Source organism: Gallus gallus, chromosome 25 (assembly GCF_016699485.2).
Source record: "Gallus gallus isolate bGalGal1 chromosome 25, bGalGal1.mat.broiler.GRCg7b, whole genome shotgun sequence".
NCBI lineage: Eukaryota > Metazoa > Chordata > Aves > Galliformes > Phasianidae > Gallus > Gallus gallus.
Genome location: NC_052556.1, coordinates 2,591,450 through 2,614,071, shown reverse-complemented (window position 1 = coordinate 2,614,071; position 22,622 = coordinate 2,591,450). Strand labels below are relative to the sequence as shown.

At 67.5% G+C, this 22,622-nt stretch overlaps 5 protein-coding genes across 14 annotated transcripts; 3 read left to right on the top strand and 2 right to left on the bottom strand.

Moving 5' to 3' along the window:
* Positions 1–206: 206 nt before the first annotated feature.
* Positions 207–2,779, bottom strand: MLLT11 (myeloid/lymphoid or mixed-lineage leukemia; translocated to, 11). 6 transcript variants are annotated; one of them, XR_005841846.2, is made up of 3 exons: positions 2,576–2,779; positions 587–1,480; positions 207–419 (listed from the first exon to the last, which is right to left on the bottom strand). XR_005841846.2 is itself a non-coding variant. In XM_046903971.1 (2 exons), the coding sequence occupies exon 2, from the start codon at positions 1,471–1,473 to the stop codon at positions 1,222–1,224; it is 252 nt and encodes an 83-aa protein (XP_046759927.1). In that variant the 5' UTR covers positions 1,474–1,480; positions 2,576–2,779; the 3' UTR covers positions 207–1,221. The 6 variants fall into 6 exon arrangements, 3 of the variants coding, with proteins under 3 accessions (XP_046759927.1, XP_004948407.1, XP_003642733.1); XR_006932119.1 differs by lacking the exon at positions 2,576–2,779 and adding an exon at positions 2,287–2,414; XR_006932120.1 differs by lacking the exon at positions 2,576–2,779 and adding an exon at positions 2,302–2,414.
* An 861-nt stretch (positions 2,780–3,640) lies between these two features.
* CDC42SE1 (CDC42 small effector 1) lies at positions 3,641–6,957 on the top strand. Of its 3 annotated transcripts, none has more exons than XR_005841847.2 (6): positions 3,641–3,782; positions 4,536–4,608; positions 5,320–5,495; positions 5,580–5,690; positions 5,894–6,028; positions 6,103–6,957. XR_005841847.2 is itself a non-coding variant. In XM_040652658.2 (6 exons), the coding sequence occupies exons 1-5, from the start codon at positions 3,642–3,644 to the stop codon at positions 5,963–5,965; spliced, it is 573 nt and encodes a 190-aa protein (XP_040508592.2). In that variant the 5' UTR covers position 3,641; the 3' UTR covers positions 5,966–5,968; positions 6,103–6,957. The 3 variants fall into 3 exon arrangements, 2 of the variants coding, with proteins under 2 accessions (XP_040508592.2, NP_001383570.1); XM_040652658.2 differs by having other exon boundaries at positions 5,894–5,968; NM_001396641.1 differs by lacking the exon at positions 4,536–4,608 and having other exon boundaries at positions 3,766–3,782; positions 5,894–5,968.
* A 172-nt stretch (positions 6,958–7,129) lies between these two features.
* On the bottom strand, positions 7,130–10,583 carry PRUNE1 (prune exopolyphosphatase 1). Its single transcript, XM_003642683.6, has 8 exons — positions 10,454–10,583; positions 9,220–9,324; positions 8,934–9,139; positions 8,533–8,717; positions 8,297–8,455; positions 8,118–8,212; positions 7,889–8,047; positions 7,130–7,776 (listed from the first exon to the last, which is right to left on the bottom strand). Exons 1-8 carry the CDS (start codon positions 10,490–10,492, stop codon positions 7,456–7,458), a joined length of 1,269 nt encoding a protein of 422 aa, XP_003642731.2. The 5' UTR covers positions 10,493–10,583; the 3' UTR covers positions 7,130–7,455.
* Positions 10,584–10,861: 278 nt separating this feature from the next.
* FAM63A (family with sequence similarity 63 member A) lies at positions 10,862–17,517 on the top strand. Its single transcript, XM_003642694.6, has 10 exons — positions 10,862–10,969; positions 13,657–14,897; positions 15,124–15,181; positions 15,525–15,589; positions 15,755–15,913; positions 16,052–16,154; positions 16,228–16,370; positions 16,682–16,852; positions 16,960–17,097; positions 17,170–17,517. The coding sequence occupies exons 2-10, from the start codon at positions 14,427–14,429 to the stop codon at positions 17,248–17,250; spliced, it is 1,389 nt and encodes a 462-aa protein (XP_003642742.2). The 5' UTR covers positions 10,862–10,969; positions 13,657–14,426; the 3' UTR covers positions 17,251–17,517.
* Positions 17,518–18,231: 714 nt separating this feature from the next.
* CERS2 (ceramide synthase 2) lies at positions 18,232–22,562 on the top strand. Of its 3 annotated transcripts, none has more exons than XM_003642666.6 (11): positions 18,232–18,274; positions 18,908–19,081; positions 19,584–19,701; positions 19,808–19,926; positions 20,099–20,156; positions 20,247–20,297; positions 20,513–20,605; positions 20,727–20,855; positions 20,935–21,041; positions 21,123–21,276; positions 21,697–22,562. In XM_003642666.6, exons 2-11 carry the CDS (start codon positions 18,909–18,911, stop codon positions 21,826–21,828), a joined length of 1,134 nt encoding a protein of 377 aa, XP_003642714.3. In that variant the 5' UTR covers positions 18,232–18,274; position 18,908; the 3' UTR covers positions 21,829–22,562. The 3 variants fall into 3 exon arrangements, with proteins under 3 accessions (XP_003642714.3, XP_046759919.1, XP_024999411.1); XM_046903963.1 differs by having other exon boundaries at positions 18,232–18,278; XM_025143643.3 differs by having other exon boundaries at positions 18,232–18,402.
* The last annotated feature ends 60 nt before the right edge of the window (positions 22,563–22,622 follow it).

The following is a 22,622-nucleotide window of genomic DNA, read 5'->3' as shown; positions in this document are numbered from 1 at the left end:
GGAGATGGGATAACCCTTCAGGTTACAGACCTGGGGTTACAACCCTCAGTGACAGCACAGGGCTGTAGATGGCAGCCTTTGTGTCCTGCTCCCAACCAGAGTGCAGAAGGCTGTTAGTGGGGCTGCAGGAGGCTGAGCGATGCCATCACCCGCTATCCTGTGTGTCCCGAGGGTGGGGAAGGATGAAAGCCGATGCAAGACTCACACAGGAGGACGTTCCACCTTTATTGGTGGCTGTGAAGGGCAGCAGCAGCGCCAGGCTGCCGGGTACAGCAGCTGTGTGCAGCCCAGGGCTGCGGCAGAAAGCAGGACGGGAAATGCTGGGAACCAAACCTGGAGTGCTGCAGGGCAGGGGCCAAAAGGCCTCGGTTTGTGGAGGATGGTGGGGTGACGGCTGTTCTTTGAACCTGTTTTTCTCTCTTTTGGGCAGGAATGAGACAATAAGTCAGTGTGATGCTGGTGCTCCAACGGGAGCCGTCTGCAGGTGGATGGGCTGTGGTTGCTGTCAGCAGCAGAGGTGATGCTCCTTGCATGTGGCTGGGCAGCCCCGGCCCCGTGTGGGTTATGGGCTCAGATTGGCACCCACCTTTCCAGCCTGTGCTCTGGAGTTGGAATTTTCCAGCTCTGCCAGCAACGGGTGACGGCTGGAGGTGCCCATCTCTCATGGGGGGGTGCACACTGTGCCCATATTTGCCTCTTTGGTGCCTTCCCAGCGCTCTGACTGCCACCAGCTGCCTGCCCGTCTTCTTTTAGGTCACTTTTGGGATGTTCTGCATCACAGCTTTGCTATGGCTTCCCATGGCACTACATCCAACCCCAAACGCACCCACAGCAACCGAGCTGCTGTTTGCTCTCCCAGAAAACAATCTTAGGGGGAAGAAATAAAACACCACGACCAAAGCACACAGAAAGCCGAAGTGATTGGAGCTTTGGTTCCTTCTGATTTCAGCACAGCACTGAGGAGTGAAGCCAGGCTGAGGACGAAGCAGATGGGCTCCATTGCCCCAAGGATGGCCCGGCTCCGCTCGCCCTGCTGCGATCCCAGGAGGGATGGAGGAGGTGAGGCGATGCCGGCGCCCACCGCAGGGCTGGGCTGAGCGTGGGCTTCCTTAGCAGTGCCTGAGGGCTTAAAATAAAGCGAAACCAAACACCTGACACCGTACAGAACCAACAGAACTGAACCCCGGCATGCCTGGCGATGGGGGAGTGGGGAGGAGGGCATCAGATGAGGTCGAAGTCGAAGGAGCTGATGCTGGCGATGGGTGCCCTCCAGAAGTTGAAGCTGCTGAAGGGCAGCAGGCTGTCCTCCTCCGCACAGCCGGGCTCCTGGGCTGCCTCGGGCAGTTTGCTGTGGGGTGCATAGAGGGATCCCTGGCCCAAGCCCAGCCCCTCCAGCTCTGCCAGCTCCAGCCTCGGGATGGGCATCCTCCAGTAGATGAAGGAGTCGTACTGACTGCTGATGGTGTCCAGCATGGTGGGGCTGCCGGGGGAGAGGAGGGGAGGGGAGGGGTCACCCTGGGGTAGTGGTGCTCTCAGTGGGTGAGCCCCATCCTGACATGAAGCTGATGGAGGGGGCAGCCTGCCCTGCCCACAGGGGTTCCCAATGGCTCCTCCTGCCCCACAGCTGGGGAGCAGGGAAAGGGGACTGGGGGAAGGGGATTGAGGGGGAGCAGGAAAATAGGGGATCGATGGGGGGAAGGGAGGGAATAAAGGGAATCCATGTGGGGGGGAAGGATGGGAGCCAGGTGCCACGTGAGCCCCTCCCCAACAAAAGGGTCTCGCCCCATTTCTGCACCGATTCCCTCCATGCGCATCGCTGAGCCCTCCCGAAGGCGCTGCACCACCCACTGCGTTCTGCTCCTCCCGTGTGCCCCCATTTCATGCCCCGGATCCAAAGAGGTGACCCAGGTGCCCCTCTGAGCCCGGCCCTGCAGCGGGGGGGGGACACCGACGGCTAAATTTAGGCTCCCCCGTGGCTGGAGAGGGCTACAAAAGGCAGCCGTGTCAGCGCAGCGCTTTAAATAGCCGCCTCCTGGGGGGCACCGCCCGGCAGCGCCGCGCTGGGAGCGGAGGGGCCGGGAGATGAGCCATGAAAATAAGGGGGACCGAAGCGCGAGAACCCCCCCCCCCCAAAACACAACCCCTAAAGGTCCTCCCGGCCCAAACCGTAATGAGAATCATTGGGGAAAGGCGATGGATGCGCAGAATGCCGCGGGGGGCACGCAGCGCATCACCCCAGCAACCCCCCAAAATCCCACACCCCGTACCTCCCCCCTGGACCCCCACCTGTCAGGGCAGTACCGGCGGTGGGCTGCGGGGGGCTGCGGGTCGCTGCTGCTCTTTGTGCCTCCGCAACCTCTGCGCTGCGGCGTCGCTTTTGTCTGCTGGCGCAGCCGGGTCTGCAATGCAGCCCCTCGCAGCGCCCAGCCGTGGGGGGGGGGGAGGGGGGGCGTGGGCAGATGAGTCAGCAGCCCCCACCCGCGTGGGGCGGACAGATGGGGTGGAGAGGGATGGGGAGGGGTGGAGGATGGAGGGATAGAAGGATGGGGAGGGAAGGAGGATGGAGGCGGCCCACCTGCCGCAGCACGGCGCGCCCTTCACGCCCCAGTCATGGCCTCCAGACAGCAGCAGCAGCTCTCCCTGCGGATGAGGCTGCGGGGTGCCCGGTACCCCCGGGGCTGTGGGTGAGCGTGGGGGGGCCTGGGGGGCCCATGTCCCCAGAAAGGCTTTGCAGCACTTCTGGTCGTGGAGCAGCTGATGGATTTCTGCCTTGTTTTCTGGTCCAGGAGGAGATGCTGAGGTGGAAAGGAGCTGCCAGGAGGGCGGGGGGCTGCTTCCAGCCTGAGTGAGACCCCCCCCCCAATGGGACCCCCCCGCCCCAATGAGACCCCCAGCTCTGTCGGGCACCTCAAGTCTCGCAGAGCCCCCCCTCTCCTTACCGACACCCCCAAACCCCCAACTCGGCTCTGCTGAGCTGTGGTTGGGGACCCCGAGCTTTGCTGAGCCCCCCAAATCCCGCTGGGGTCCCCCATCCTTAGCGGCCCCCCTAGGCCCCCCAGCCCTGCTCAGCCCCCCGGCTTTGCTGGATCCCCCGAATCCTCCCAACGCCCCCCGGGATCCCTCAGCCCTCCCTACACCCCAAATCCCCTCAGCAGCCCCATCCCTCACGCTCAGGGACCCCACAGCCTCAGGACCCCCCTCAGCCTCACTGGGTGCCCCCCAGCCCGTAGCAGCCCCCCAGGACCCCCATCCCCCCTCTGAGCCCCCCCCAGCTCTGCTGACCCAATGAATCCCTCCAACCCCATCAGCCCCCCCACCCCCCCCCCGCCGATCCCCAGGACCTCCAGCTCTGTCCTGCAGGATCCCCTCAACCCTTTGCAGCCCCCCCAGGACCCCCAACCCTCTCAGAGCCCCCCTGCCCTGCAGAGCCCCCCTGCAGACGCCCTCAGCTTTTCTGTGCTCCCCCAAATCCTTCCAGAGCCCCCCCAGGACCCCATCCCTGCCCTGCTGAGCCCCCAAATCCCCCCCAACCCCATCCGTACCCCCAAACCCCTTCAGCTCCCTCCACCCCCCATCCCTCACCCCATGACCCCATAGGCCCCCCCCGCCTCCGTGTCCCCCCCTCCCCCTCCCGGCCTGCAATGCTCGCTCTGTCCGGGGTTGGAGCTCTGTGCCGCTCTGTGCCGCTCCGGGCCGCGCCGCGCCGCGCCGGGAGGAGGCGGAGGAGGCGGAGGGGCAGCGCCGCGTCCCGGAGCTGCGGGGCCACGGCGGAGCGCAGCGAGGTGGGCGGCGGGCGGCGGGCGGGGGGCGCCGCGGAGGCACCGGGCGGGGGGAGCGCGGCCTGCGGGGGGAGCGGGGCTGAGGCCTACGGCGGGGGGGGAGGGGGGAAGGCCTGGCGGAAGAGGGCCCTAAAAATACCCCGTAACGAAACTCCCCCCGGGAGCGGTGCGGGCGGGAGGTGTGCGGTGGGACCCCCGCGGGGGGGGTGTGTGTGAGAAGCGCCGCAGGGCGCTCCGTGGCCGCCCCCTCCCCCGCTGGGCCCTACAGGGCCGCCCCACGAGCGGGCCGCGCCGGGCCGGGCCGGGCCGGGAAGGGAAGGGTCGCTGCGGATTGAACGCCTCATCGCGGGGGTCCCCCCGCAGCCCCCCCAACCCCAGCGCTGCCCCTTCGAGGTGGGGGGGCTCCCCTCGTCCCCCCTGGTTGGAGTCTGGGGCGGGGGGGATCCCTCTGTGCCGGGGATCGGCGGTGCTCCCCAGTCACACCTCATGGCGGGGGTCCGGGGGCCCCCCTGCCCTCTCTGAGCGTGGGGGGGTGGCGGGGTCAGAGCCTTTATTGGACTTTTGGGGTTCTGGAGCCCGTGGGAGGGCTCCGCTCCGTCCCCCCCCTCCTCCCCGGTGACGCAGAACGGCCGAGTGGTGCTTTCCCAACCGGGAAGTCATTTTGTGAGTGCCGGGCTGGGTCTGCCCGAAGGCATTTCCCCCCCCCACCTCCCCCCCCTCCCGGTGACATTGGCGACGTTTCCCCTCACCCTGCAGACCCCAAAGCTTTGCGCACGGAAGCTGAGGCCGGGCACAGCTCATTGCACAGTTGGGCCCAGGAGACCTCGAGGTCTGTGAGCTCACCCCGAGTCCCCACCCCCCCCTGCCCCCCCCACCCAGGGAAGCCGGAGGAGGGCCTGAAGGCCTGGCTTTGGGGTCTGAGCTGTTTGGGGAGGGGGCTCCTGGTGGGCGCTGCCCCCACCCCAAGGGCAAGAAGTGGCGGTTGTTCCCTGCTGGACTTCGGACTGAGTCCGTACTGCTGCTGGGCTGTCCTGCAGAGCAGAGCTGTGCCCCCCCCACCCCGAGCCCCTCCGTTTCACCCCCCCCCCCTCCTCCAGGGCTGTTTGTTGCACTCCTGTTTGTTTCTGCCCCCGCCCCGTTCGCTCTCTGAGCCGAAGCGGAAGCGCTCAACCTCCGGTCCCGTTTCGGAAAGGCGTCCGTATTTATAGCTCCCTGCTGGGGGGGGCTGTGATTCACTGCCGTGTCCCCCCATCCCATAGCAGCATCCTCCCCATGTCCTGCACTGGGGGCAGAGGGGACGTCCCATGGCTGTCCCTGCGTGCCCGTGGGTGTCGGCTCAGCGCACTGAGGGTCGGATTGGGGGTGTCTGGACGGCAGCTGCCCCCATCCCTCCCCAGGCACCGTGCCTCAGTTTCCCCGCAGCCCCCCTCCGGGGTCAGGGCTGACTCCACACCCCTCAGCCCGACCCCACTGCGCCCCACTGCCCATTGAGCTGCGGTGCCACTCGGCGACAAATCCTTCTCGCTGTCCCCCCCCCCAGGTGCCTCCCCCGCCCCCCAGGTACCACCCCCCGCCCGTCCCCATGGACTGAGAGCACACGGGGGTCTCTGCAGCAGCGCAGCCCCCGCCCCGCCGGGAGGAAAGCTGGAAGGCACCGCAAATATGAGCGACTTCTGGCACAAGCTGGGCTGCTGCGTCGTGGAGAAACCACAGCCTGTGAGTAGCTGCTCTTAGGGAGGGGGGGATGACGCTGGGGGTCCCTGGGCGCAGGGGGGGCTGACGGCCTTCATCCCCACGCAGAAGAAGAGGAGGAGACGGATCGACCGCTCCATGATCGGCGAGCCCATGAACTTCGTGCACCTGACGCACATCGGCTCCGGAGACATGGCTGCGGGCGAAGGGCTGCCCATGGTACGGCCCGGGGGGGGCAGGAGGGCGGTGGGGCTCACCGTGAGGGTGCTGTGATCTCACCCCTGCACAGCACAGCGGCTCTTTCCCACGTGCTGGCTTTGTAGGGGGCTGGAAGCCCCTGGGGGTGGCGTGACGGGGCTCCTGGGTGCCGGGCTGCCCCGGGCTGCTCGCTGCGGTGTGAAACGTTTCTCCCCTCCCTGCAGACGGGCGCTGTGCAGGAGATGAGGTCCAAAGGCGGACGGGAGCGGCAGTGGAGCAGCTCCCGTGTGTTGTAGCATGTGAGTACGCGGCCACTGCAGGACTGGGGCAGCCCTCAGTGCCCGCCGTCACCATCCAAGGCACGCTGCTAATTAACGCGTCTAACGAGCCGCCGCTCGGGCAGTGCTGTAACCCGTCGTCTCTCCAACTGCAGATTCTTGGCTCTTTCAGCCCAAACTTGAACTGCCTGATCCCCACACCGGAGGAAAAGCCAACCTCGAGCGCTTGATTCCCGTGGTAACTTATGCAGGCGGAGCCTCACGGCCATCCCAGCGGCTCTGGGTCACCCCCCACAGATCCCCCCTTCCCGGGCACCGGGCCGGCCAGGAGCTTTCCCTCCCTGTGGGGGGAAGCAGAGCAGCCCACCCTGCACCGGGAGACACCGCGCACAGCCACGATGTGCCAAATCCCCCCCTTCCCCCTCGCCCCACACCCCGGCTGGTACCGCTGTCTCCCATGGGCCGCCCCCCATGCCTCGGCTTCCCCATGGGACAGCAGCGGGGCAGGTTGTGCTGCAGGGGCTGAGCTGGAGCGGCGTTACAGAGTCTTGGACCCCCAGCACTGGGCATCCCGCAGCTCCAACACTGCCACCGAGCCCGCCTGCCCTCCAGCCTTCAGCCGGCATCGCCGCCAGCAAACCTCCGCCTTCCTTCTTTTTTAGGATCTTTTTTGGTTTTTTTTTTAAAGCTCAAAACCTCCCCCTTGGCCTCTCCTGTTGCCGCCAGGCTGCTCCCCCAGGAAGGAGGGACTCTCAGGTTCCGAATCCAGGCGCACGTGTACATAGTTTAAATAGCGCCGGGGCTGAACAGGAACGAGCAGATGCCGGAGCCATGTGGGCAGCCGAGCTTCCCTTCCCTGCGCTCCCAGTGATGCTGGGCTGCTCAGCCCCACGCTGCGCCCGGCCCCCGTGAGCGAGCGCAGATGCTTGAGTCAGTTTTTATCCCCCTGGAAAACCCACTGGAAAAACAACAAAACCCCACCTTTGAAATAAAATCTTGTGCTAGGCCGAGATGTGGCCTGCGGGCTGCCCGGGCTGCTCACTGTGGGGCTGGGAGTGGGGGTTCAGCTCCATCACAGCCCCAACCCAGCGCAGCAGGCGGGACACCCGGGGGCTGTGCTGGGCGTCCTGGGGGTGGGGGGCAGCACTGGGGATTCATGAAGAAAAGCCAACAACCAGCAGGGGGGGAGAAGAGGTAAATTTAATCCTGAAATGGTGGCTAACAGTCTCCAGCCTTGCAGTGCCCAGACCCAGGACTTCAGCCCCCCTGACCTCGCAACAGTCAGGAGGGGAAGAATTCTTTAACCCCCCCTCAGTGCGTTCATTAACCACGTGCTGCCCCGCTCCTTGCAGGCCCCACAGCACCGACCCCAGCGGGAAGAGGGGGCATTAGGGGCAGGCGGCAGTGAGGAGGGGGCTGCAGCAGTCAGCCAGGCTCAGACGGAGGAAGCTGCAGCTCCGTGCTGGGGATGTGACCCCCACAGCACCCCGAGCACCACCGGGGACCCCTCACTTGTCGGAGTCGGGCTGCTCGGCGGCCATGCGGCTGACCCGCTCCAGCACGGCCTGGGGGCAGACGGGGGGCACGGCCTGCGCCAGCGGGCTCTCTTCCACCAGGCTGTTCATCGGGGTGGGCGGAGGGGCCGCCTCCTCCTCCGGCCCCGCTGCAGTGCCCGGCCCTCCCCCCAGAGCGGCCCGGAGGATGGGCAGCACCTTCTTCCTGGAGGCCAGCGTGTTGCCCTGCGCGTAGGCGCTGATGCAGGGCCAGGGGCTGGGCAGGGCCTGCAGGTGCAGCGCCGGGGTCGTGGCCTCCTCCAGCGCACGGCACACCTGGAGGGGACAGAGGGCGGCGTCTGCGGTGCAGCTCTGACACCCCCAGCCCTGACCCGGGGGGCTCCTGGGGACAAAGCACCCCGCTCTGTACAGCCTTGTGCCGGCTCACCGTGCTCCGCAGGGCCTCGTGTTGGCTGTACACCGCCAGCTGCCGCGTGGGCTCATAGCAGTCGTTAAAGGAAACGGTCATGGCCACCAGCACGGAGTAGCCACGAGTCTGGCAGAACGTTTCCAGGTCCTGCAGCAAACCGGGGCGGCGCAGGAAGAGCTGGAGGAGGGCAGGCGTTGGCGTCACACATCGCACCATGCCAGGCCTCAGCCTCCCCTCGGAGCCTCACCTCTATGTCCATGTAGACGCCGCTGATGGCAAGGACTTGTTCATCCCCGGAGACGGTTTTGAGGTCCTTCCGCAGCATCTGCTCCGTCGTCAGCCCTGGGAAGGGAGGAGGGCTGAGCACGAGCACCGCGGGCACATCCCGGCACCCGGCACGGCGCCGCCGAGCGCCCACTGCCAGACCTGAGACGTCAAACTTGGCCGCCTGCAGCGCTCCGTAGATGCTGTCGTGGGGCGGCAGCTCCGGGAAGCGCGACTCGAGCAGGGAGACGCAGAGCACGTCGCGAGGCGTCACTTTGCCGGCGGCGGGGCTCAGGTTCACGCTGTCCAGCAGGATGGTGCCTGCAGGGACCGGGGGCTGTCGGCACACGGGAGCAGAGCCCCGCGATGGGGGAGCAGAGCCCGACCGGCAGCCTCACCGTGCAGCAGCGCGGCCGTGGTCCGGTCCAGCACGCCCGGGGGGCCCTGGGCGATCCGTTCCGTCACCAGCGTGGCGCAGGAGCCCACCAGCTCCACCGTGAGCTGGCAGCTGGGTGCCCACTCCCGCTCCAGCGGCCGGTGGTCCAGCACGTCCACCACGGCCTCCTCCAGGGCTGCGTCGGTGCTGGCGGGTGAGATGGGGACGGTGAGAGCCCTGGCACAGCCCTGGCGCGCCCCTGCCATGCACCACCGTCAGCAGAGCCCCCTCTGCTCCTCTCCTCCTGCCTTAACAACACCCCGGGAGGGCAAAGGTTTTACCCACCCTGGGCTGAAATCCAACCTCTTCACGACAGGGAGAAGGAAGCGGTGCGTCGCGGCCGCATCCCAGCCCGGTGCTCACCTGGGCAGGACGTGGTGGTCCACCAGCGTCAGCGAGAGCAGCCCAGCCCTGTGCAGCCCAGCCAGGTCGATCTCATCGCGGAAGATGAGCGAGGAGTCGGGGATGCTGTGCTCCCGCAGCAGAAACGTCGTCTCCGTGCGGAGGGCAAAGTCGGCGCGTGGGATGTTCAGCACCGGGATGAAGGCGGCTTTGGGGGGCACGGAGGTCTGCGTGGAGGGGGGGATCAGCACCCAGTGAGGCGTCCCCTGAGCCCCCCGGCCGCCCAGCAGCACGCAGGCAGCCTCACCTTCGCCAGGAAATACGCCAGGGCCAGGGCGGACACGGTGGAGTCCAGGTCGCAGGCCTCGTTGCCCATCACCACGTGCACCTCCTGGCGACGCTGGATGTGCTCCTGCCAGACAGTGAGACGTCAGCCCTGTCGGGACACATCTGCCCCCCAAAAGCCCCCGAAGGACACAACTCGGTGCACACGGAGCCATTTGTGGCCTCAGCCAACAGCAGCACCCCCAGGAGCAGCTCCCAGGGTGGGCACGCCAAGCGAGAAAGCCGGGCTGGGCTGCTGTGCGGCTCGAAAGCCCCACAATAACAGCACACGGGTGAGAACTGGGGAGAGGAGAAACCCAGCAGGTCACACAGCACTGCAGCACTGGGGACTGGGATCCCCCCCAGCCAGGGATGCAGCACCCCCAGGAGACGGAGGACCCACGGTGGATTCTTATTAGTTTAACCTCAGACCAAAGTGATTTTTCTGGACATGATGAAAGGTGGATGGGACTTTCAGCCCTGACTGCCGCCTCCCTTCACCCAGCTTGCAGACGCTGGCGGTGCAGGGCTCTGTCCCCCAGAATGCCCCTTTCAGCCGGGGCAGCAGCAGGGACCCACCCCACTGTCCCCCCACAGATCCTGTCCCAGCTCCCCCCCCCAGCACAGCACACTGCGCTCCAGGGAGACGCCCCGTCTGCAGGCTTCTCTCGGTGACAAAAATTTCACAGCATAACCCAGATTCCCTTATTTATTCCACTGAAGAAGTAAACAGCCGCGGGCCGAGCCCGGAGCCTGCGCCATTCACTGCGGGTCCCCCCCACCTCCTGCCAAAAGCCCCACACAAGGGGAGGACGTGGAGGAGGGCCCCCCCAGCCACCCGTGTGCTGCGGCACCAGGTGGGGGAATGCCACGGGGGGGTGCAGGTGTGCAGCGCTGTCATCTCCAGCGCCTGGGGTGGGGGGGGGGAACACGGGCTCTCCTGCAGAGGTAATGGGGGCTCTTACCCCCCGCACCCCCCGCCCCTGAGCTGCTCTTCTCCCTGCACCCCACACCCCGCAGTCTGTGGGTTGTCCCCGCGATCCCCTCTTTCCACACCCCCCGCATCCCCGCGGTGTTCCCGTGGCCCCCCAACCCCGCGCACCCCCTGTGCCCACCCCCAACCCCGCACTTATCCCTTCTACGCGCTGTCCCGCATCCCCCCCCCCCTTCCTTCACGTCTCCCAACCCGCCGCCCCCGGCTCCGCTCCCGGCCGTACCTGCAGGGCCGCCCGCCGCCCCCCCAAGAACCGCTCCATGGCGGCGGCGACCACCGCCCGGCCCAGACCCGCACCCCGCGCCACGGCCCGGCACGGCCCGGCACGGCCCTGAGGGCGGAGCGTCGGCTCCGCGCGGGCTGCCGGGAGAGGCGGAGCGGCCCCGGGGCGGGGGGACGCCCGGAGCGACTCAGGCCTGGTCCGGGGGCGTTTGGGCCCAGGCCCGAGGTGTAGGCCGCAGGCGTAGGCCCGGCCCGTAGGCCGCAGGCGCTGCCCGTAGGCCGCAGGCCGCTCTCCCGGCCTTCCCCCGCCCTGAGGCGAAGCGGCGGCCGGGGGCAGGCGGCTCGGGGCCCGGCCCCGCCATGCAGTTGTTTATTTGCCGCTTTCTCCTCCCCCCGCCCTTCCTTCTCCGCCCCGAGTCCGCCCTCCCGGCGTAGGCCTGGCGGCGTGCGGGCCGCGCCTCCGCGCTGAGGGGAAGGAGGGGGAAAAAGGGGGAAAAGGCGAAAAAACGGCGGTGAGGTGAGGAGAGGTGTGGTGCGGTGTGCTGTGGTTAGGTGAGGTGAGGTGAGGGCCGGGGGGCGGCGGTTGTGGGCCGGGGGGCGCGGGGGGGCAAAGCGGGCAGTTCGTGTTTGCTGGGATGGATCCCGGCGGTGCCGGCGGTCCAAACGGCGATGTGGAATATCGGCGGAGCGGCGCAATTAATAACGGCGGGTAATTAGAGCTGATGAACGGAGCTCGCTTGGGGGCGGCGGGGGTCGCTCGGTCCTGACAGCGCTGAACCCCAAACCGCAGCGCTCTGTGGGGGCGTGGATCCAAACTCATTGAACGTGGAGGTAACCCCGACCCCCCCCAAGGGAACCTCCCGCTGTTCGGTGCCCCCTCCTGAACATCTGCTTTCTGCTGCCCGCTGCGGGCCGTTCCCGTGCGGCGCTGCTGCCTTTGGGGTGAAAGGTGAGCGCTGCGCTCCGGACCCGCAGCCGTCCCCATTGGGAGGCGTTGTGAGGCTGCGAGGCTCCGCAGCTCCTTCTGTCCACGCCTGGAGGAGCCGTTCTGCCCCCGTGGTGGGCACGGAGAGCTCACGGCGCGGAGCAGAGCGGGCCGGGCTGCGGCTGCGCCCCCTCCCCACTCTGGGCTGGCAAACGTCGGGCGCTGCTCCGTGCAGGAAATCCCAAAGGACTCAGAAACGCTGAAGGATTTCCTGCTTGAAAGCTGGCCTAACCAGCAGGTCCGGTCTGGGGCTTCCTGCTGGCACCTGTTTGCAGCAGCCTCCCCCCGCGGAGCTGCTTTGGAGAAGCACCCGTGAGAGGAGTGGAGCTGCGGAGCCCACAGCTTCCAGCCCTGCTTGTCCCGCTGCTGCCACGGGGTGCTGCCCTGAGCCTCCTGCAGGTCCGTCCCAGCCGGGGCTGCGCTGTGGGGTCACCGGGGGGTCCGGGCGCTGCGTTGCCCAGCGGGGATGCGTTCCTCTGCAGCACCAGTTTGTTCTTCCCTCACCCCCCCGCCGTGCGCTGCGGGTCGCTGTGGTGGTGTCTGTGTGTGGGGCAGCAGCACAGGGCTGACTTCGTGGCCTCCCTCCAGCAGAGCACTTCAGCGCTTTGGGCGCTGCGCTCCTCTGAGACGCCCCGCTGCTGTTTGGGGTGTGTTTAAGTGCTTCCCTGGATCCCGGCCTGAATTCCTCTTTGTTTTCGTGCTGTGGATGAGCACATTCACAGGGCTGTTTTTCTGCTTCTTAGCTCTGAAGCTCCGTAGCGCAGCGCTGGGCTGCAATTCCCACCCCAGCAGTGAGGAATGCTGCTCTGAGCTCCACCTTCGGAGCTCTCAGCTTCCTTCTGGGCATCGCGAAGCCGTTTGCTTCCCTCGGGGGTCTTCCTTTCCGAGAGCGCTGCCCTCCTTGGGCTCAGTCCCCCACCCCCTGGGGGTCCATGGGGGCGGCGTTGCTATAAAGCCTCCGGGTCGCGGTGTGTTTATTGCCATAACACCCGTGGAAGGCAGGATCCGACCGCACCGCTTCGGTCCAAAGGCAGCGAAGCCGCCCGCAGAGCTGAGCAGGGCTGCAGCGGTTTGGTTTAAAGCTGCCAGGACCCTCTGAGTTCACCTGCAGAGCCCGAGGGTGGCTTTGTGGGGACGGCGCCTTCATGGTGTGCGCCGGAGCTCGTGGGCCACTGCCGGGGTTGGGGGGGGTGGAAGGGCTGCTGTCAGAGCCGTGCGGTGCCGGGAGGGTGAGCCGGGGACGCGCTGACGTGGGAGGATGACTCAGAGCCACGCTGAGGGAAGGGCTGCAGCGTCCCGCTGTCGGCTCAGCCCGTTTTGGAAGTGAATTGGGCTGAGCTCCTCCAGCTGTGGCAGCGCAGGGATGCGGCCGGGAGCGGCTGCCCGGCATCCCCAGGGGAAGGAACTCCTTTTGGCAGCGGAGCTCCGGGCTGTCGGGGCTGACGGCCCGGCGGTTGGGATCCTGCGCCTTCTGGAGGGTTTTGCCTCATCTTTTGGATGCGTTTTGACTTCGGGATCCCCGGCGGCGGTGGGTGGAGGGAGCCGAGGCGGTGCAGCGCCCTCCAAAACCCCCTCTCCGCTTCTTTCCCTGGAAGTTTCCCATTCAGCCCCACCCGCAGTGGGAGCAGATGTGCAGACAGTGCCGTGTGGGGGTCCCCGACCCCACTGCTGCTGTGGGGGCGGCGGGGCTGTGGAAGCCCTGAGCACTTCCACTGCGCTCTGCGTCCCCGTGGAGCGCATTCAGCCTTCCCTCTTCACCATCCGTGTGCTTTCTCTGTGCTCCAGCAGCACCGCCCGCACCGTCCCTGCACGGGGCAGACAACGCCTGTTTGCTCTGCATTCATCCACCGCAGCCCTCCCTGTGCCCCTCCAGGTTGGAAAAACAGCGCTGCCAAAGTGCCCAACTCAGTGCTGGGCGAGGGAGGGGGAAGGAGGAGGATTAAGGCGTAATGGGATCTGGTGGTGACTCAGCCGAGGTGTGCGGCTCAGCAGAGCCGTCCCGGCCCCGCGGGGAGAGGCAGCAGTGGGCAAAACTGGGATGGATGGGGGTGGGGGGCGGCCGGAGCTCCGCGTGGAGCCCCACTGAGGCCCGGCGCAGCTCGGAGCTCCGGCTCTGGGTGATGCTGCACCTCCGGGCTCAGGGACACAGCAGAGCTGTGCCGCTGGCAATCGAGTGACGCTGCTTCATCCAACTCGTTTCCTTTCTGCTCTCTGTGCAGGACAGGCCGTGGGAGGAACATCGGCATGGGCAGAGCTGCAGGTGGAGAGACCCGAACTGCGCCAGCACCAGGACGGAGCAGCCCTGCTCTGTTTGTGTAACTGCAGGCTTTGGCTGTGGTGATCATCCCACGGGGCCGGTGGCAGATAAACACCTTCAAGGACACCTTTGTCCAACCGGCCGTTGTTCCACAGCTCTGGGCTGGGCTGGCAGCAGAATAAGGGAGCTGAGCGAGCACCTCAACCCTCAGCTCGGCTCTGGCAACTCTCACACCCCTCACTCCTTGCTGAGAGGGCGCACAGAGCGCACAGAGCACACCCCGCTGTGCCCTTTCTTGGAGCTGCCATCAGCTGGAATGTGGATCCACGCACACAGGCGGAGCGGGGAGAGCAGCGCCTGTCATCCACAGCGAGCGGCCGAGCGGAGCTGCAGGTGGCTGTGAGGACATCCCAGTGCCCAGCACTGCCCTCCAGCAGCGCCCCGCGGGCAGAGCATCCCCTGGAGGGGCCTTTTAGATTTGCTGTGTGGGTTGGCGCCTCAGATTGGTGCTCTTTGGATTGTTTCAGTTACTTTGAAGCGACAGGCAGTGCCCGCTGAGGGAGTTGGGCTCCTGCATGCGTTGTTTGTGGAGTGTCTGAACTTTGCATCCTAAGGAAGCGGAGGTTGGGACCACAGCAGGACAGAACTGTGTGCTCTGTTGCGGAGGGTCCGTCCCAGCGGGGGATCCTCGGGACCACGCAGCGCTGCTGACGGATGCTCTGAGCTGCCGGGATGGAGCTGCAGTCTGAGCTGGGGGCGATGCTCACCACCACGGGGGACGATGCCCAATGCTCAGAGAGCAGCCCTGAGCCCTGCCAGCTGCCACAGGACACGGGGGGGTCCGAAGAAGGGGGGGATGTTCCATCTGCCAGCCAACGCAGCCCGGAGCTGCAGCCGGCGGTGGAGGAGGAGGTGCCCCATCCCAGCACCACGGAGGATCCCGCTGAGCACCAGGAGAGCAGAAGCCGAGGTGCCCAGGAGGAGCTGCCCACCCCCGGGGAGAGCGATGCATCCCCAGGGGGAGCCCCGCAGGCCGCAGCTGAGCCCCCCAGCGCCCGCTCCCCCACCCGTGAGCCTGAGCCCGATTTCTACTGCGTGAAGTGGATCACGTGGAAGGGAGAGCGGACGCCCATCATCACCCAGAGTGAGAACGGGCCCTGCCCGCTGCTGGCCATCATGAACATCCTCTTCTTGCAGTGGAAGGTGAGCGGCGGGGGGGTGGGGACGCTGGGCATGTTTGCTCCGTGGGACCCCAGTAGGGACACTCAGGGAGGCAGCTGGGGGCTGTGAGATAACACAGAGAAAGGAGAGGAAGGCGTCTCAGCCTGCTGCCTCGTCCGGGTTGGTCTGTGCAGCCATGTTGGGGGGGGGGCTTAACGGTGCTGGGGGGCTCTGCTGCCCAACTGCCCCTTGTCCAATGTGCTTCCAGGTGAAGCTGCCCCCGCAGAAGGAGGTGGTGACGTCGGATGAGCTGATGGCACATCTGGGTGAGCGGCAGTGGCGGGGAGTGGTGCTGTCACTGTGGGCTCCTGGGCTGGGTGTGAGGCAGTGGTTCCCATCTGCCACCCATTGGTCCATCGCAGTGCTGCCCAGGGGGTCTGTTCCTCCTTCTCCCCCCCCCCCCCACGCTCCCTGTGCACAGCTTCTGAGGGATATTCCCTCTGGGTGCAGAGGAGGAGGGGGATGTGGGGCCCAGAGCCTTTCTTTTGGGGGGGGGTTGGTTGGGAAGGGCAGGAACAGACAGGAGGGATTCCCAGCGTGGGGCTGAGCTGCGCTGGGCTCCATGCACCGCTGGGAGCCCCGGGGTGACCGCTGTCCGCTGCATCCCAGGGGACTGCATCCTGTCCATCAAACCCCACGAGAAGTCGGAGGGGCTGCAGCTGAACTTCCAGCAGGTGAGCGGGGAGGTCGGGTGGGGGGCACACACCCGTTTTGCTTCTGTGCACGGCGTGAGGACAGCGGAGTGCCTCACATCTCCCAGCCCCGAGCGCAGCCATGACGGTGGCGGGCCAGGCGCTGGGCTCCTCCTGAGCAGGACCTGGTGCTGCTCCCCCCACCAGAACGTCAATGACACCATGATGGTGCTGCCCAAGCTCTCGACGGGTCTGGATGTGAACGTTCGCTTCACGGGCGTCTCCGACTTCGAGTACACCCCGGAGTGCATCGTCTTCGACCTCCTCAACGTCCCGCTGTACCACGGCTGGTTGGTGGACCCGCAGGTGGGCGCTGGGGGCAGTGGTGGCCCCGAGGGACGTCGCGGTGGGGCTGAGCCCCGTGGGTGGGGGCGGGATGTGGTGGACCCCCCTCGGTGCGACTTCTCCCATCCTCACCGGTTCCTCCCCTTCCACCCATTGCAGAGCCCCGAGGTGGTGCGAGCCGTGGGCAAACTGAGCTACAACCAACTGGTGGAGAAGATCATCACCTGCAAACACTCCGGCGACCCCAACCTGGTGACCGAAGGTGGGAGCCGTGCTGGGGGGGCTCAGGGCCGCCCCGGCCCCGCTCTCACGTTCCCCCCCCCCCCCCCCCCCAGGGCTGATTGCTGAGCAGTTCCTGGAGTCCACGGCCTCCCAGCTCACGTACCACGGGCTGTGCGAGCTGACGGCCGCCGTGAAGGAGGAGGAGCTGAGCGTCTTCTTCCGCAACAACCACTTCAGCACTATGATAAAGCACAAGGTGTGGCCGTGACCCAGCGCTCATCCCTGCCCTGCTGCCCTGCAGGGGCAGTCCGTGGGCAGCACGGCCCTCCAGGGCTCAACACAGAGAGAGGGGATGGGACCGGGGGGGGGGGTGGTTTTAAGCTGGAAGAGGAGAGGTTGAGATGAGAGGTTGGAGGGAATTCCTGGCTCAGAGGGTGTGGGGGCAGTGTGGGTGCCCCCATGGATGGGGCCGGAGCAGCCTGAGCTGCTGGGGGGCGGCCAGCATGGAGAAGGGGTGGGGGCTGTGAGTCCCCCCCCACGGTTCTGAGTCTGTCCGTCTGTCCCCAGGGCCACCTGTACTTGCTGGTGACGGACCAGGGCTTCCTGCAGGAGGAGCGCGTGGTGTGGGAGAGCCTTCACAACGTGGACGGCGACAGCTGCTTCTGCGACACGCAGTTCCACCTCAGCCATGCCCTGGGCAAAGAGGCGGCCGCGCCGGAGCAGAGCCAGCTGGACCAGGTGAGGGGCTGAGCTGCGGTGCCACGAGGGGATGGGAGCCCCCCCCGGTGGGATGGGACCCCCCCGACGCTCTGCCCACCCCTCTCTGCGCTTCCCTCCGTGCCCAGGACTACATGATGGCCCTATCCCTGCAGCAGCAGCAGGGCCAGGGCCCCTCAGCACTCAGCGACCTGGAGCTGGCACGGCAGCTGCAGCAGGAGGAGTACCAGCAGCAGCAGCAGCGGCCCCCCCCGGCCCCCCCGCAGGTATCGGGGTCCCCTCCTTGTGCCCCTCTGCTCCGTCCTCCCCCCGTCCCCATCCCTGCTGTCTGTCTGTAGGGCCGAGCACAGCAGGGCGGCCGCCCGACACCGGAGCGGAGACAGCGGCACAAACAGAACTCGGACTGCACCCTCCTGTAGCCGACCCCCCCGGGACCCCCCCATCCTGCAGGGACCCTCTGCAGGTCCTGGGGACGATGTGGTGTGAGATGTGGGGGTGGGGGGGGCCCTCCTTGCACAGTGCTGGGACCCTCCCTGTTTTTCCAGTGGCCTTAACGTGGGGGTGAGGAACCCGTGGGAGCAGAGTTCCCACCCCTACCACCCCACTATGGACCCTCAGGAGGGGGGGGAGATGTGTGCCCCCTCCCACAACATTGCCTTAGCCAATAAAGGACTTTGCCCATTGCAGTCGGTGCTGCTGGGGAGGGAGGGGGGCGTGGGGTTGGCTGTAGCGATTGGAGGGAGGGATGGGGGTGGTGGTGAGGGCTGTGTTGGGGGGAGGGGGGGAGCCCTGGGACTGTCTGTAGGGACAGGAGGGTTTGGGGGGGACGTGGGGGTTGCAGGGGTGGCTATAGGGGATATACAGCGGGGGGGGGGGGGGGGGTTGGGAGGTGCGGAGGTGTCCAAAGGGCTGCGGGGGGAGGAGCAGGGCTGTCTATAGGGATGTACTGAGGGGGTACGGGGGGGCGCTGGGGCCCATCGCGGCTGCGAGAAGGGGGCACGTGGGTGGCTGTAGGGACGTGGGGGTCACGGGGGGGGTACAGGAGCTGCGTGGGGTGGGCGGCCCATGGAAGTGCGGGGTGCCTATAGCGGCAGGGCGGGGAAGGCAGGGGCTGTGCCCCCACCCCACCCCGTTCGGGGCAGCCCATGGGGTGCGCGGTCCCGAGGACACGCGCGACCCCGCGCCCGCGTCCCGTTAGGCCCCGCCCCCCTCCCGGCAGCGCCCGCGGCGACGTCTCTCTCGCGCCCGGCGGCCACGCCCACCCCGCCCAAACCCCGCCCACCCGGCCGGCACGCGCCAGGCCACGCCCACCTCCCGCCGAGCCCCGCCCCCCGCCCCGGGCCCGCCCGGCGGCGTTGGCGGTGACGTCACTGCCGCCCTCTGCGGGGCGCGGGGGGGGCGGCGGCGGCGGCGGCGGCGCTGAGGGCGGAGGGCGGCGGCGGAGTGAGTGGGGCCGGGGGGGGGGGGGGGAGGGGGTCCGGGCGGGGGGAGCGGCGCGGCCTCGCGTTCCGTCCGCCATTTTCGCAGCCCCTTCGGCGCCCCCCCCGGGCCCGGAGCTCCGGAAGGCCGCGGTAGGCCCGGGGTGGGCCCGGGGCGGCCCCGCGGGGGGGGGGGGCGCTGTGCGCGCACTCACGCGCGCTTTGGGGCCTCAACGGCGAACGGGAACCGCGGGGCGGGGGGGGCGGAGGGGGGGCGGTTCGGTGCCCCGCGGAAACGCGACGCGCGGCGCGGAGCGCTGCGGGGATCCGTGCGGGGCGCCGCCGCGGTGCGCCCCGTCCGAAAGGCCGATGGGGCCGCGGGGGCTCCGAGCGCCGCTCCGTCCGGGCGCGGTTAATGATCACCCCGCGCCGAGCAAAGTCCCTCCGCGCCCGCAGCGCCCCGCGGTGACCCCGAACCCTTCGGGGGCTTCGCGGCCCTTTTGGCGGCGTCGCCGCTCCCTCCGTTCGCTCTGCGGTCGCCGTTTCTCCTTTGCGGCCCCGCGGGCGCTTCGGTTCCGTGCGCGGCGCTGCGGTTCTGCGCCCCGTGTTGGGGTCGCGCCCCCCCCCTCACCCCCCCACCCCCCCCGGTCGGTTCCAGGATGTTCCGGACGCTGTGCAGTTATTTCTGGTGGGAGCGGCTTTGGCTGCCGGCAAATCTCACCTGGGCCGATTTGGAGGACCGCGATGGGCGCGTTTACGCCAAAGCCTCCGACCTCTGCGTCACCCTCCCCATGGCCTTCCTCTTCCTCGTCGTGCGGCACCTCTTCGAGACGTGAGTGACCCCCCCGACCCCCCCCGGCCCCGCACTACGATCCCGTGGCCGCCGCTGCCCGTTTGAGCTGCGCCACCTCGGAGCTCTTTTCCGACCCCACTGTTTGTGGCTCTGCGCCCCCCCCGCCTCAGCTCCGTGTCTCAGTTGGGGGCTCAGATCGGTGGTCCCACACCGGGGGGGTCTCCGCCCGCAGCCCCCGCGGGGGGGGTTCTGTGTGACCCCGCACAGCTGCGGCTCTGTGCGTCCCCCGCGTCCGAGCAGCGGTTTGTTGGGCAAACAATGGGGCTCAGCCCGAGGATGGGAACAAACCGGGCTTTGTTGGGGACGGGGGGGGGAATGGAGGAGCTGCCGCCGTGCGGGGATACGGGGCTGACGGCCAACCCGGGGCCGTGGGGGTCGTGGGGGGCAGCGCCACGGCGCCCACCCTGCGAGGGGGCAGAGGGCTGCGGGGCCCTTTGGGGGCCGTCAGCCCCGGGTGACGGTGTTGGGGGTCCCTCCGTAGGTACGTGGCCACCCCGCTGGCCGGGCTGCTGGGCGTGAAGGAGCGCGTCCGGCTGAGAGCCGCCCCGAACGCAGTGCTGGAGAGGTTCTACGCGGCCACGTCCAGACAGCCCAAACAGGTGAGGGGGGACCCCAGAGGGGGGCGGGGGGGGGGGAGGACAGAAAGGGGGGGGAGGGGGGCACCGCGGCGCTTAAATCCCCTCCGTCCCCCCCCCCCCCCCCCAGGCTGACGTGGAGATGCTGTCGAGGCAGAGCGGCTGCTCGGTGCGCCAGGTGGAGCGTTGGTTCCGCCGCCGCCGCAACCAGGACCGGCCCAGCCTGCTCAAGAAGTTCCGGGAGGCGAGGTGAGCCCGGCCGCGCTGTGGAGGTGCCCTGGGGGTGCAGCCCCCCCCCCCACAGCCCCCCTTCTCCGGGAGGGTGCCATCCTTGGGGGGGGGGGGGGGGGGCAGTGGGTCCGTCCTCGTCCCTCCCCCCGCCCCGCTGCGCCCCTGAGCACGGTCTGCTTCCTTTTTCCAGTTGGCGATTCACGTTTTACCTTCTTGCTTTCATTGCTGGCATGGCTGTCATAGTGGATGTGAGTAGTGCCCCCCACCGCTGTGCCCGGTGCCCCCCCTGCCCCCCCATTAATGCCTCTCTCTTTCTCTCTCCCCCCCCCCCCACACAGAAGCCGTGGTTCTACGACCTCCGGGAGGTGTGGAAGGGGTACCCCATCCAGGTGAGCCCCCCCCCACCCCATTCCCACCCCTATAGGGCTGCCCCCCATCGGATCCCCACACTTCTGAGGGGCTCCCCTCCATCCCGACGGGGCGGGGGTCGAACCCCCGGCGCTGCACCCACCGGGTTTGGCCGATGCCTGTGGGGGGGGGGGGGGGGGACGGAGATGGATGCTGGAATCCCTCAGAGCCCCCCCAACCCATCCTTGGCTTTCAGAGCATCCTGCCCTCCCAGTATTGGTACTACATGATTGAGCTCTCCTTCTATTGGTCGCTGCTCTTCAGCATCGCTTCTGATGTCAAACGCAAGGTGGGACCCCCTGATCCCCCCCCACCCCCTCCGGGGGGGTTTCTAGGTCACTTTTGGGGCAGTGGGGATGGGGGAATGGGGGGGATTGGGGCCGGCGTGACCCCCCCCTGCCGTCGTGCAGGACTTCAAGGAGCAAATCATCCACCACGTGGCCACCATCATCCTCATCAGCTTCTCCTGGTTCGCCAACTACGTCCGTGCGGGGACCCTCATCATGGCCCTGCACGACTCCTCCGATTACCTGCTGGAGGTACGGCCCCCCCCCCACCCTCACCCCCCCCCCCGTGGGGCTGCCCCCACCGCCCCCCTCACCCCCAACCCCCCCACAGTCCGCCAAGATGTTCAACTACGCCAACTGGAGGAACACCTGCAACAACATCTTCATCGTCTTCGCCGCCGTCTTCATCGTCACCCGTTTGGTCATCCTGCCCTTCTGGTGAGCGTGGGGGGCTGAGCTTGGGGGGGGGGCACCCATTGGGGGGGGGGGGGGGGCTGTAACGGAGCCCCTCCCCCCCAGGATCATGCACTGCACCGTGGTGTACCCCCTGGAACTCTACCCGGCCTTCTTCGGCTATTACTTCTTCAACGCCATGATGGGAGTGCTGCAGCTGCTGCACATCTTCTGGGCCTTCCTCATCATCCGCATGGCACACAAGTTCATAACTGGAAAGGTAAAGGGGGGGGGGGGGTCCCAGCCCAGGTCCTGGGGGGTCTCACGGCCCCCATCCTGGAAGGGTTGCAGCCCCGGTTCTGGGGGTTACGGCCCCTTTCTGGGGGGTCTCACAGCCCCCATCTTGGGGGTGTTCGTAGCTCTGGTTCTGAGGGGGGGAATGGGCCCCATGCAGGTCAGGGTGAAGGGGGGGGGTGTGGGACTGCCCTGGGAGTGAGGTGGGGGCTGCAGATTGGAGCCCGGAGTTGGATGTTGGGCTGCAGTGGGAGCCCAAAGTGCTGCAGTGACCCGGGGGGGGTGGGGGGGGGTGGGGGGGGAATGGGGCAGAAAGAAAAGCGCAGCGGTGGGGATGGGGGGAAAGTGAGGCCTGGCAGAAAACAGCAGCCGGGTGACCGCTGCCCCCCCCCCCCCCCCCCCGCAGGTGGTGGAGGATGAGAGGAGCGACCGGGAGGAGACGGACAACTCTGAGGAGGAAGAGGAGGCGACGAAGAACGGCCCCCTGTCCAACGGGCACCCCCCCCTCCTCAACAACAACCACCGCAAGAACGACTGAGCGCCTCTCCCTGCGCCCGGGGGGGTCACGCAGTGCCGGGGGTCCCCAACCCCTCCATCCTCCCCCCCTCCCCGCTCCAACAGAGCGAATGGGGACCCCGGAGAGCCCCTCTGCCCCCCTCAGCCCCCTCTGGGACCGCAGCTCTGGGGAGGGGGGGGGGGAAGCAGAGCATCGCTGCTCCTCCATCTCACCCCCCCCAATCCTCTCTGCCTTTCACCCACTGCCTTAAAGGGGTCCGAGGCGGCTCCTGCCCTCAGCGCCCCGTATCCCCCCCACACCCCCACCCCCCATTGATGCCGGTGCTGTGGGAGGAGGGGAGGGGGGGGAGGGGGGGGGAGTGACCCCCAAAGCCCTCCGCTGGAGGAGCGGATGAAGTCGGGCCGGGATTTGGGCCAACACGGAGCTGTGGGGTCAGCGCTGCCCCCTCCCTTCAGCCCTCCTCTGTCAGTGGGGCTCCGCTGCGCCCCCCCCGGACCCCCCCGTGGGATAGAGGGGACCGAAGAGCAATGATTCTATTTATTGGGGGGAGGGGGGGGCTCTGCCTCCTGCAATGAAGGGGGGAGATGGAGGGGGAGGTGGTGGGGGGGGGGGAGGGAGGGGGGGAAGGACCATTAACCGCCATCAGACCAAAATGTGTCGTTTTGTTTTTTGGTTTTGTTTTGGTTTTGTTTTCTTTTCTTCTTTTTTAAAGGTTAAAATATATTAATAAAGTTTAAAACAAAATAATAACCCTCCGATAAGGGTGAATGGTGGTTGAACACCTCAATAACAGAGGGGGGGGGGGGGGGGGGGGG